This window comes from Delphinus delphis, chromosome 6 (genome assembly GCF_949987515.2).
Source record: "Delphinus delphis chromosome 6, mDelDel1.2, whole genome shotgun sequence".
Lineage (NCBI taxonomy): Eukaryota > Metazoa > Chordata > Mammalia > Artiodactyla > Delphinidae > Delphinus > Delphinus delphis.
Genome location: NC_082688.1, coordinates 3,753,659 through 3,766,902, shown reverse-complemented (window position 1 = coordinate 3,766,902; position 13,244 = coordinate 3,753,659). Strand labels below are relative to the sequence as shown.

The following is a 13,244-nucleotide window of genomic DNA, read 5'->3' as shown; positions in this document are numbered from 1 at the left end:
CAAGAGTACCGGGTAGTCAGGCTGGTCCAGCTCTGCACTCCCCGACCCGCTGACCCGTGGGTTCAGTGATGGGCCTGGGCTGGGCTGCCCTGTGCTCAGTCCCTAGAGTTGGTGGACCTTGGCCTCTTCCTCCCTGTGCACAAAATGACCTCAGGCCTCCAGTGGGGTCCTCTCAGGCCTCGAGCTCCACATAGAAGCTCAACCACTTCCTCCACCCCCGAGGAGAGAGGAAAAGCCCCTCCCTCTCTGGGGGCCAGATTCCGGGCCGGAGCTGTGGACAAGGTGCAGCCCCGCCCTGGCTACGTCAGCACCCAACTTGCACGATAACGTGGATTTGCGATTGAGGTGGCCCCCCTCGTTGCAGCCCACCTGCCAGGTTCCTCCCTGATAGGCGCTGAGCACATACTAGGCACTCACCAGCACCATCAACCTGGATTACCATCTTACAGAAAAGGTAATAGGCCCAGAGAGGTTAAGCGTCTGCCCCAAATTGCACAGCGGGTGAGCTGGGATTCTAACCCGTGAGCATCTGACTCCAAAACCTGTGCTCAGACCACAACTTTCCACAGCCTCTGAATGCAGACCCCACCGGGATGCAGATGCAGTTTTCTGGGTGCAGGGTGCAGAGTGTTTCACAAATGGAGGTACCCCTGCCCTTCCTTCTCGGCTCCCAGGGTAACTCAGGGCATGCAGCAGGGGCAGGCTGACCTGGGGTTTTCTAGAAGTGGCTGTATTGGTTTTCCAGCAAGAGAGGAGTGAGGGACACTAGGCTTTGTAGCTGCTGTAAAAAAAAAACATAAACTGGGTGGCTTGACACAACAGGAATGTATTCATTCAGGGTTCTGGAGTCTAGAAATCCCAAATCAAGGTGTCGGCAAAGTCAGCTCCTCTGGAGTTTCTGAGGGAGCATGTGTTTCAGGCTTGTCTCCTAGCTTCTGGTTTGCCAGCAATCCTTGTCTTGAAGCCGCATCCCTCCAAATCTCTGCCCCCATCTCCACGTGGTCCTTCTTCCTGCACGTGTCTGTGTCTGTGTGTCCAAGTTTCCTTCTTCTTATAAAGACACTTGTCACATTGGATTTAGGGTTTCTCTGCACCTAGCGTGACATCACCTTAACTTGATTACATCTGCAAAGACCCTATTTTCAAATAAGGTCACATTCACAGATTCTGGGTGGATGTGAACTTTGGGGGACAGTATTCAAACCAGGACAGTGGATTTTGATTTTAGGAGGAGGTCCTAAAATATAGAGGAGTATCGTCCTCTCGTCCTTCCTAAACTTTCTCGTCTTCTCCCCCTATAGGTGTGGGGCACCCGGTGACGATGCCACGCTCCTTCCTGGTGAAGAGTAAGAAGGCTCACACCTACCACCAGCCTCGTGCCCAGGAGGATGGGCTCCTCTGGCCTCCTGCCCTTGGTCCTGGTGAGTCATAGCCCGGGCTGGCCTTCTGCTGTACCCACCAGGACTCCCTGCCCATGTGATGGGGGTGCAGCAGCATCCCACCGGAAGTAGCCGCTCTTCCAAGTCTGGAAACAGGAGGAGTTCAGTAAATGTGGGTTGAATGAATGAATAAATGCACCTATCTCTTCTCACCCCATGGGGGTGATGAGAGCATCCTGATTGGCGCTGTCCTCAGCGGCTGACGTGTGACTCGTAATCAGAAGGCTGATCTAGGGCTGAGGGTGGGTGCTCAGAAAGATGGAGACTGGTCCGAGAGCTCTCCTCGGTGGGGGGGAGGGGGGAGGGGGAGGGGAGGGGGAGGGGGAGGGGAGGGGAGGGGGAGGGGAGGGGAGGGGGAGGGGAGGGGAGGGGAGGGGGAGGGGAGGGGAGGGGAGGGGAGGGGGGAGAGAAGGGGGAGGGGAGGGGAGGGGAGAGAAGGGGGAGGGGAGGGAGGGGGAGGGGAGGGAGGGGGAGGGGGAGGGGGAGGGGGAAGGGGAGGGGGAGGGGAGGGGGAGGGGAGGGGGAGGGGAGGGGGAGGGGAGGGGGAGGGGAGGGGGAGGGCAGGGGTCTCCTCCTGGCCTCCACGCTGCTCCCACCATCCTGGGAAGAACCAGGGGCGGCAGCAGTGGTCTCTTTCTGGTGCCCCTCCTTCCCCCAGTCCCTCCGGACTTCCCAGAGCTGAAGTCTGACGGTCTTGTCTCCCCACAGTGGCCAGGGACCAGGTCCTGAGCACCAACCCTGTCCTCAGCACCCTGTTCCCAAACCAGTGCCTGGACTGGACTGACCTCAAACGGGAGCCGGAGCTGGAGCTGGACCAGAGCTTGATGACCAGGATGGCCTCCGCCCCAGGTACCCAGCAGGGGACCCCCGCCACTCCCCAGCGGGTGCAAGGGGAATGCAGGATGGATGGGCCTGTGGAAGTGGGGCCCCTCGGAGTTGTGGAGTCAGGGAGGATCGACAGTCCAGGCTCTCAGGCTTCTGCTTGAATCCCTCCAGGACGGGGAGTTCATTCCCACATGAGAGCTTCTGTGTGGTGGGGCAGAGGAAGCAGCTGGACAGGCCCACGTAGTGGGTGAGGTGGGCACTCTGCAGGGCTTGGGGCACATTTCTGGACTGAAAAGTCAAGGAGCCACAGTGAGGACCCAGACCCCCCCCAGTAAATAATCGGGGCTACACACCAAAGCCTGAGCATGAGGTCACAGTGGAGGGTGGCGGGGAGGGGGTGCCCTGCTCTTAATGTCACCACTAGGTATGTGTCCCACTCTCCACAGAGGGGCCTGCTGTGACGTCCCGACCCCAGGATGAGGGCTCGCCATCCTCCGACTCACCCCCGTTCTACAAGCCCAGATTCTCCTGGGATGCCCTGGCTTCATCCTACGGGCACAGCTACCAGCAGGCCCCCTCCACCATGCAGTCTGCCTTCCTGGAGCGCTCCGTCAGCCTGTATGGCAGCCCTCTGGTGCCCAGCACTGAGCCGCCCTTGGACTTTAGCCTCCACTACTCTCCGGGCTTGGACGCATACCACTGCATCAAGTGCAGCAAGGTGGGTGGCCGGGATGCGGGTGGGCTCTCGGGTCCTGCTTGCATCGCCTCTCCAGCACCCTGGCAGTTGCGAGTGCTCAGAGCTGGGTGCCCCCTGTGATGTGACTCTTGGGTCCTCTGGTGGGATCAAGGACTCACAACATTCGCCCTCATCACCGTTCATTGAGCCCTGACCATGTGCTCATCCCTGTGCTAAGCACTTGACATGCATGAGCCCCGGGAGGTGGACGGAGGGCTAAGGTTCAGAGACGTTGAGTCACTTGCCCAATGGCACGCAGCAAGTAGATATCACAACCAGCATTCAAACCTGGCTCTGCCCAACTCCCACTTTTTAACCGCCATTCAGCCTCCAGATAGGGCCAGGAGGGGCCTTCCAGATCCCCCCTCCCAGACTCCATTCTATAGACAGGAAAGCCAGCCGCAGAGAGGGAAAGGGACCTTCCCAGGACACACAGCACATGGCAGCAGAATCGGCAATCCAGTGTTCCTTTTCCTGTACACCCACCTGTGGCTTAGCTGGGTGCAGAGGTGGGACCCTGGACCTCTCCCTCTCTGCACCCCCAGGGCCTCATGCTCTGCCCCTCCTGCAGGTGTTCTCCACCCCACATGGGCTCGAGGTGCATGTCCGCCGCTCCCACAGTGGGACCCGGCCCTTCGCCTGCAACGTCTGCGGCAAAACCTTCGGCCATGCAGTGAGCCTGGAGCAGCACACGCACGTCCACTCCCAGGTGGGCAGCTGGCTGAGCACAGCACCCTCACTTCCCACCCCTGCTCTGTGCTCGCCCCAGGAAGCCTAGGGGGCATCGGTGGGTCTCTCTCTGTGCCCCTGAAGGTGACAGATTGGGGGGCCCTCATTATCTGCCGCCCTGATCTGGGTCTCCGTCACCCGCCCTTAACACATTTGAGTCCCTGATGGACCAAGCTGGCTTCATGTACAGTTGGAAGAGGCTAGGAGCTCAGGTGGGATTTCGGGGGCAGCGAGATGTCTGGGATGCTGAGGAATGACCCCACCTCCTGGGTGGTCAGGACAAGTTTCTCACCTCTGAGACCCTTGACTCTTAGAATCTTGAAATCAGGCTTAAATGTTCATCTCATCCCACTTAGCCCTACCTGATGCCGAAATCCCTTCCTCAGAGTCCCATTCCAGGGAAAGCACCTGACACTGACCTGAGTTGCTAACACCTGGGTAGATATAAAAGCTCAGGTGGGAAACGCAGGAAAAGATGGTTAGAATGTGCCACGTGCCAGTTGCCAGCTCAGTTCCCGACCTCCAATCCTCCCAACGATCCTTTGAGGTCACTACCCATAACGATCCAATGTACAGATGGGGAAACTGAGTCCCAGGGAGGTTAAATGACTTGCCAAAGGTCACGTGGCGAGTAAGAGGCAGAAGCCAGAATTGGGCCCCAATAATTCAGCCGCTTAAACAAACCACAAGGGGAAATCCCCTAATAGGAGGCCACTCAGGGGCCAGGCCACGGCCCCTCCTAGGAGGCAGGAATGGGGGTCCCTGGTTCCTGCTCCTCCAGGCCCCATCCTCGAGGCCACCCCAATGGAGTGTCCTGTTCCTCAGGGGATCCCGGCCGGGTCCAGTCCCGCGCCCAGCCTGGCAGTCCCGGGTCGCGAGGCCCCACCTGCGCCTGACCCCCCGGGGCCTCGTTTCCTCCGGCAGGGGCGCAGCTTCGAGTGCCGGATGTGCGGCAAGGCCTTCAAGCGCTCGTCCACCCTGTCCACCCACCTGCTCATCCACTCGGACACGCGGCCCTACCCCTGCCAGTTCTGCGGCAAACGCTTCCACCAGAAGTCGGACATGAAGAAGCACACCTACATCCACACCGGTGAGGCCGCGGCCCGCGCTCTGCCCCAGCAGAGCTCCTCCCCGGCCTGGGTCCGCCGACCCTCCCCCCACCCCGCCCCCACCAAGCCCCCCACCCCAGGGCCCAGACAGAGCCTGCGGGCACCCGACCTTTCACTGTTAAAAGGTGCGGGCTTTAGGCCCCGGGTGGGGAGGGATGGGGGTGTCAGGTTACACAGGGGAGGCCACCCCGCTCCAACAGGAGGGCGGGGTACACTGTGTTACTTACTGCGTAGAAAAAGTACTGGAAGGAAATAGCAAAATGTCGACACTGATAATCTGTGTGTAGAAGTGAGACCAGCAGGTGAATTTCTCCTTCGTTCATCATTCCTTCATTCGCTCATTCCTCCAGCCATTCATTCCTTCATTCCCACATTCATTCATTTCCCATTTGGTCATTCATTCAGTCATGCTGCTACTCACCCTTTTGGTCCCCCACTCATTCACCCATTCCTCGTTTGGTCACTCATTCATCATCCCTCCAACCATTCATTCATCCTCATTCATTCCTCCATTCCTTCATTCCTCCATTCCTTCATTCCCCACTCTGTCATTCAGTCATTCATTCCTCCATCCATTCATTTGTTCCCCCATTTGGTCACTTTTTCGTTCGTCCTTCCAGCCATTCATTTATCCATTTCCCCATTCATTCTTTCCCCATTCGGTCATCCATTCACTCATTCTTCCAACCATTCATTCATCCCTCCATTCATTCATTCATTCATTCCCCATTCATTCATTCCTCAGCTGTTAGCCAGTGCCTCTTTTGTGCAGGGTCCTGTACCAGGTGCTGGGCTTCATTGATAAACAAGGTGGACCCAGTCCCTGCCTTAAAACTGGGGTACAATTGGCCGAGGGGTTGGGTGGTCAGAGTTGTATTTTTCTTGTCTCCCTTTTCTAATTATTTTCTAAAGTGAACGTGCAATAAAACATAATAAAATTCCAGAGAACAACTGCAGGGCATTGGGGCAGCAGGTCTGGTCCAAACGGCCCTGACCCTGTCCTTGCCGCCCCGCAGGTGAGAAGCCACACAAGTGCCAGGTGTGTGGGAAGGCTTTCAGCCAGAGCTCCAACCTCATCACTCACAGCCGGAAGCACACGGGCTTCAAGCCCTTCAGCTGTGAGCTGTGCACCAAAGGCTTCCAGCGTAAAGTGGACCTGCGGCGGCACCGCGAGAGCCAGCACAACCTCAAGTGAGGCTGTCCCCGCTCCCAGCTCCTGACCGGCCTGCCCCAAGATCGTGTCACCTGGAGGGAGGCCAGCCTCACACACCCAGATCCCCAGTCTCCTGGAGGCAGCACTGGACCGGACTCGTCAAGCTTGTTTTGAGATTCACGAAATTGCTGTGTGACCTCGGGCAAGTCACTTTCCCTCTCTGGACCAACAATTCTCCTGCTACAAAGTGTGGCAGCTGGATCTTTTCTGAGCTGATGTTGTCTACAGGTCTAAGGGCTCGGTGCCTTCCCCCCGGGGCAGAGCCCAGGAGGCCAGAGTAGCCCCAGGTGCACTGCGATGCCAAGAACAGACCAGAGCTGGGACCCACAGAGAAATCCTCCCCCTGCCTGCTGCTCACGGGGATCTGGTCAGCTCGGTTTTCAGCAGGCCCCTTTCTGGCTGCCGTGGGTGGTCAGAGCTGTCTCCTGCCCCAGTCGGAGACCTAGAACCCCTCTGCTTCAGCCAGCGTGCTGGCTGTTCCCCACTCCTGACGGGCGCTCAGGCCACGGGGGTTCTAGTTCTGCGGTCAGACCACGGGGAAACCAGCAGTTACTGCTGTCAAAAGCCTGTTGCTCTCAACAGCTGTAAATAAAAGACACAGATTTACTTACATATCGCCACCATTTTTTAAACGCATACCGGGTGCAAGCTAGTGCCTGAGGCTCTGGGGAGGGATGGTGGGAAGGCTTGAACAGCATAGAAAGCTCCGGAGTCGCTCGCAGACACATCGGGGGACCAAACTGATAAAGTGCTGAAACAGAGGCGTGAGAGACCCGCATGACGAGACCCCAGGCGAGGGCAAGGTGGGTGCAGCTGGGGCTGTAGCAGCTTCCTGTGGCTGCTCTAACAGGTCACCGCAAACTCGGTGGCTTCAAACAACACGAAGGGGGACTTCCCTGGGGTCCACTTACTCAGACTCCGTGCTTCCAACGCAAGGGGCGTGGGTTTGATCCCTGGTCGGGGCACCAGGATCCCACAGGCCAAGGGGCACAGCCAGAACATTAAACACACACACACACACACACACACACACACACACACACACACACACACACACACGTATTCTTTTACAGTTGTGGAGGTCAGAAATCCAAAATGAGTCTCACGGGGCTAAAAGTCAGGGCTGGTTCCCTCTGGAGGCCCCAGGGGAGGTTCTGTTTCCTCATCTTCCCCAGCTTTTAGAGGCCGCCTGCATCCCTCAGCTTGTGGCCCCTTCCTCCATCTTCAAAGTGCGTCACCTGGACCTCCCACCAGCCCACCTCCTTCCTCTGCTTTTGACCTTCCTGCCCCCCTCTTGCAAGGACCCTGGTGATCACATCAGGCCCACCTGGGTCATCCAGGGTAACCTTCCCATCTCAAGGTCCTTAATGGAATCACCATGGTAGGCAGAATAACGGCCCCCGAAGGTGATATCCACGTCCTCACCCCTGGAACCTGTGAATGTTATAAGGCAGAAGGGACTTTGCAGGTGTGATTAAGTTAAGCCTGGTGCTGTTCCTCACTAGCTGGGTGACTCCAGGCTGAGCCCCCTCCCCTGTAAAATGGTAAACGTAGCAATCCTTTCCTGTGGGTTGCTGGGAGGATCCCCTGAGGCCACAAGTATACAGCAGTGAGGAGGGCCTAACACAGGATTAGTGTTGGTAGGCCATGAATGTGCCCTCTTGAAATCCTGCCCGTCCTACAGGCCTGCTCAAATGCCACCTCCTCCAGGAAGCCTCCCTTGGTCATTCCAGCCAGAAGTCTTCTCTTGCTTCTAAACGGAGCTCTTCGGGCTCTTTGCTTACAGCTCAGGACCCACCGAACCTGGACTGGCGGTTATCTGTGGGTAAGTTTCCGCTCTGCTAGAAGGAATTCCCTCTGGGCTCTAGCTTTCAGCACTACGCTCGTCCCTGGCCCACCACAATGAACACTTCTGAATGAGTCCCTTCCGGGTAACAAGCTGGGCTCAGGGTTTCCATACGTTGTCTCTAACCCACGTAGCCCTCTGCAAAGGAGCTGTCATTACCCCATTTCACAGAGCAGGCAACTGAGGCTCAGGGAGGTTGGCCGTCTTGCCCAAGGTCACCCAGCAAGCAAGTGCAGAGCTGGGATCAGGATATCTGATCCAAGTCTTCTTCTTTGAGTCTCTGTCTACCCTTCCTCCCAATGACACCTGCAGATGTTTCCTCTCTTCCGCTGTGAATCTAGAGGATTCTGAGGCTCCTTAAGGAACGGTAAATCCCTTGACTCCCAGGCTCTGGGTTTGGCTGGGCAGGACCCCATGGGTAGTTCATTGCAAAGGCTCTTCCTGTTTACTTTAGCAAGAATTCCCCTACACAGACCTGTCAGGTGTGCAGAGGATGGGGTGGAGGTTCGGGATTTGCATACGAGGGTGGTCTGGTCTCCTCAGCAGGCTTTCAGATCCTGTCCTGCAAGCCTCACTCTTGAGGTCAAAGGAAGACAGCCTCTGGCAGCCAACCCACCAGAGCCACCAGAGCCTTGGAGAACACCTGCTCCCCCCTCCTCCTCTTGCCCATGAGGACCGTGTAGCCCAGAGAGGGGAAGGGACTTGCCCAAAGCCACACAGCAGGGCCAGGCTCACCCGGGCTTCTGAACCCGGAGTGCGCCTGAACTTCCCAGAGGACGGACGGACACACACACACACACACACACACACACACACACACGCACACACACACACTCACACACGCACAGAGGAGCTACTTTGCATGTTCCTTGTTTGCTAACTTCTGCAGCAGGGCGGGTCAAGGAAGAGCAGCTGGACAGTGTGTCTTTCTTCAACTGCTGAGGTCGGGAGCTGGGGATTTAGTGTGTCGACCCCTCCACTGAGTGCCCACAACGGTGGGAGGGCCCTGCAGCCTCAGAGCAGGGGGTCTGGACCCCCATTTGTACACACATTGCAGAGAAAGGGGGCCAGTGGGTGGGCAGGTATGGGGGGGCGGCGAAACCTGCTTCCCCGGGGAGAATCGGCACCGCGTGGAGGGGGAGAGCCAGGCTGCTGTCCCTTCCCCACGCCCACCCCTCAGCCAGCTGCAGGAACCACAGGGCGGTCACAGGAAGGATGGGCTGCCCTGCGCACGCAGAGCTGCGGCCCTGGAGAAGGCCTGCAGGTTGGCACCAGCCACAAGCCACCGGCAACGTTCCCGCCAGTGGGAGCAGAGGTCCCGTCAAAGTCCCGTCTCCTGCGGGATGCGAGGGCTGCGCTCATCATGCTGGGGTCGGGGGCCCAACTCAGTGGGTGCGGCGGGGCCCCCAGCTGCTGTCTGTGAGTGGAGGGAGTGCAGTCAGCCGTCCTCAGCCTTCGCTCCGCTTCCACTCCCCACCCCCCGTCTGAGATTCCCAGCATCAGAGTCACAGCGTGTGAACCGGGAGGCCCCGTCCAGCCCCGTGAGGACTGCCCGTGGCTTCCCTTTGCTGCACGAGGGCACGGGCCCAGGGAGGGGGCAGCGGTGGCCCCAGTCACATGGGCGGTCGGCAGCGACGTCACACAGAATCCAGGCTTCCTGACCGCCCAGCCTAGGGGCCTCTCCACCAGAACTGTGGGGTTGACTGCACAACTCCAGGGGGCTCTACTCACACAGACCGCGGAGCCAGTGGCGGCCCCTGAGGCTGCACGGGGAGATGAGGGGCTGCCGCTGCTGAGGGCTGGGAGGGCGGGGGCGGAGCAAGTGAGGCTTCAGGGTGGCGCCAGAGACTCAACCCGTAGGATCGACATTCTCCACGGGAAGTAACAAAACCAGAATTTTAATATTAAAACAAAGCAGTCACCTTAAGGCGCAGAAACCAACACCGGAATTCATTTTCCGATGAAATGTCCCGCCAGCGGTGTCAGCTTCAGGCAACATCTCCGGGCCCTGCCAGCCCCTGAGGGACATTCTGGGAGGTGCCCGGCAGCCCTCCAAGGAAATCACTGGTAAGGATGGAAAGGCACCTCCCAGGGTCAGCCCAGGAGTTCACACGGGTGGCTGAGCTGACCCCAGCCTGTCCCCAAGCGTGACCGCCCAGAGCTGACTGCACTGGCCCGGAAGGCGTGGATGGATGCGGGAATGGAGGTGGCAGAGCCTGGGCGCTGGGGCAGTGGGGGGAGTGGAAGGATGTAGGGTTCTGGATCATCTAGAAGAATAGGACTTGTTCTGAAAGTTCACCAAGTGTGCCTCCGTCCATCACCTGCAGAATCGAGTCCAGCCCCTGGCCATGACCTAACCTTCCCAGCCCTGGATGGGCTCCCCCTGAGGCTGGCACAGGCTACTCCGTAGGGGAGGAGCAGGATGAATAAAAGGGTGAGGGTGGAGGACAGGGGATAGAAGAGACACGACCAGAGAATGATGAAGAAGCTGGGCCGGCCAGGAGCATCCAAAGCTGGGAGGGCCACACACCTTGGGGCAGAGCCTGGCACGGGCCAGGGGCAGCAGGAGAGACCCAAGACCCAGAAGAATCTTCCCAGGACCCAGAAGAATCTTCCCAAGGCACCCGAGCCATTGATTGTTTTGGACCAAGGGAGAAACCCAGGAGACAAGGAAGCTGAGCTTCAGAAAGACAACCCATGGTGGACACACGGTGTGGTCTGGGGAGCCCAGCGGGAGCACTGGGGACTGGAAGCGGTTCCAAGTCAGGTTCTGAGTCAGTATATTGGGGATGATAGCGGCACCAGCTGCCCTGAGCTCCTCCTGGCTCCCTGCTGAGGCAGGTCAGAGAGGGGAGCCCCCCGGGATGGAGGGAGGATGCACAGGAGACCGTCGCAGCCGCACCATCCCACTTCCCTGGGATTCTGGACAGGAAGCCAAGTCTTTCCTGTTATTCCCCCAAAGACCTTTAGGGAATTCCCGATGCCATTTCCCACCCTTTGCCCACAGTGTTCCCCCCTCTAAAATCCCCTCTCCCCTCCCCTGAACCCTTGAAACGCAGCTCAACTGCATAGATTTTTCTTTTCTTTGTTCTTGGCCGCGAAGCGTGCGCGATCTTAGTTCCCCGACCAGGGATTGAACCCGCGCCCCCTGCATTGGAAGCAAGGAGTCTTAACCCCTGGACCACCAGGGAAGTCCCACAAGTGCATAGATTTTTCAACACTTGTTCACCCCACTGACCCTCCGTTCCACTCTTAGGAATTTGTGTGAAAGAAAAGTAGTCATGAATGGGCCACAGATTAGCTACAAGATCATCTTCTGAAGCCTGTTGAAAATGGAAAAAACAAATTGCAACCGTCCTAACCTCCCAGGAGAGGAGATTGGCTAAGTGACCGATGGTGCACCCAGGCAATGGTCATCCAAGCAGCCATTGAAAGGAGCTGGTGTGCTTTATTTATTTATTTTTTTGCCTGCATTGGGTCTTCGTTGCTGTGCTCAGGCTTTCCCTAGTCGCAGCGAGCAGGGGCTACTCTTTGTTGAGGTGCGTGGGCTTCTCACTGCGGTGGCTTCTCTTGTTGCAGAACACGGGCTCTAGGCGCGTGGGCTTCAGTAGCTGCAGCACGCGGGCTCAGTAGTTGTGGCACATGGGCTTAGTTGCTCCGCGGCATGTGGGATCTTCCCAGACCGGGCCTCGAACCCGTGTCCCCTACATTGGCAGGCGGATTCTTAACCACTGTGCCACCAGGGAAGTCCCTGGATCCAGTGTGCTTTATAAGGACTGACCCAGAAGGAGCCTGGGTGCTGGTGTGGAGTGAGAAACGTTTGCTTCACGATTGCGTGCTGGTTCTGTAAAAACAGCACAACGTACATTTGCAGATGCTTAGAGAACCAAACCCGAAGAAGGTCCGTCAAACCATTGATAGCCGTTGCTTCTGGGGGCTGGGAAAGAGGGTTGATTTCACCCTCGATGCTATCTATAAAAGAGACTTGGATTTGTCTCTTTTATGTGTGTGTGTGTGTACTTTTACTAAAAAAAAAATTGAACAGAAAATAGATTTTGCAGAATAAATGCATCAACATAGGAAGCTGTTCATGATATCTTAAGTGAAAAAGTGGTTTAAAATCAGTATACACCATACGATTCCATTTTGTTAATTACACACACAGAAGGAAGGTTGCAAGGATAAAGAGAAGCGTATCAACAAGGGCTGCACAGAGGGGGCTGTGTATTTTCTTCTTCCTTCTCAGCGTGTATGCTGTGTTTTTCCGTCATGGGCACGCATGATAACATTATCACTGGCGTTACAAAAAGACTCCTTCGGCTCAAATATTATTTCCCTGCTTTGAGGTTTGCCTCCCCACTCCTCCCTCCAAGCTGCTGGCCCTCCACAGCTCCTCGGGTCGGTGTCCTTTCTCCTTCATCAGGGCTGGCTCTCTTGAACCCAGCCCCCAAACCCGAGAGCCATCTCCCGGCAGACACTGCGGCCAGTCCTAGCACTCAGCTTAGGACCCAGCACCTAGGAGGTCCCCAGTAATTCTGAGAAGGATGTGTAAGCCCATCAGGGCCCCTGGCTCCTTCGTGGCAGGTGGGGTGGGACCCCTAAGGTGGAGCCCCTGGCTTGGGAGCAGCGGGCCAGACACCGGACCCCCAGCTCTTCCTCCTGGTCTCTGTGGAGGGCTGTCCCCTCCCACCTCCCTGGGGTCCGGCTGGGATTGGGCAGGGCCTGGGGTTCCAATGACGGGGGCCGGGGGGCTGCAGGAAGGCAGGAGGAGGGAAATCTGAGACAGAGGCTCGTGCTGAGCGGCCCGTGCCCAGGTTTGGCCTGATAAGTTTATCAGACGGTACCGCCTGCCAACCGTCAGCGCGGAGCAGGCCAGCGGGCTTCGGCGGGAGGGTGCTCCCAAGCCGATAGGACTTTCCAAGTGTTATCAGGGGCCTGGTGGGCCAGAGAGCGGGAGAAAGGGAGAAGCAGAGAGAGAGAATGAGAGAGAAAGAGAGGGAGGGAGCCTTCCAACCACTTCGCCCAAATGACAAGAGCCAGGGAAACGAGGCCTCTGAGGTTCCTGGCGGGGCCTTGGCATCCCGGCCGCACGGGCAGAGGCAGCTGGGAATCAGTACCACAGAGGCGCGGGTGGGAGCCTCCATGTCTCCCTGGGCACGGCCTTCCAGGCCACAGAACGGGCCTGATGCGGCCCTGCTCCTCAGCAAGGCTTAAAGAAAAAGTCCCCTTTTCTGGAAAGTTCCATGCCCCGAAAGGCACAAGGGAATAGGAGGGTACCTCTCCACCATTCTTTCCCACTCCAGCCTTTCCTCTCGCAGCCCCTGTGGTCTCGGGGTGAAAGTCAGTC

At 57.7% G+C, this 13,244-nt stretch overlaps 1 protein-coding gene across 3 annotated transcripts; it reads left to right on the top strand.

Moving 5' to 3' along the window:
• The first annotated feature begins 1,321 nt into the window (after positions 1-1,321).
• GFI1B (growth factor independent 1B transcriptional repressor) lies at positions 1,322-6,033 on the top strand. Of its 3 annotated transcripts, none has more exons than XM_060013267.1 (6): positions 1,322-1,421; positions 2,148-2,288; positions 2,711-2,982; positions 3,572-3,709; positions 4,654-4,819; positions 5,855-6,033. In XM_060013267.1, exons 1-6 carry the CDS (start codon positions 1,322-1,324, stop codon positions 6,031-6,033), a joined length of 996 nt encoding a protein of 331 aa, XP_059869250.1. The 3 variants fall into 3 exon arrangements, with proteins under 3 accessions (XP_059869250.1, XP_059869249.1, XP_059869251.1); XM_060013266.1 differs by having other exon boundaries at positions 4,555-4,819; XM_060013268.1 differs by lacking the exon at positions 3,572-3,709.
• The last annotated feature ends 7,211 nt before the right edge of the window (positions 6,034-13,244 follow it).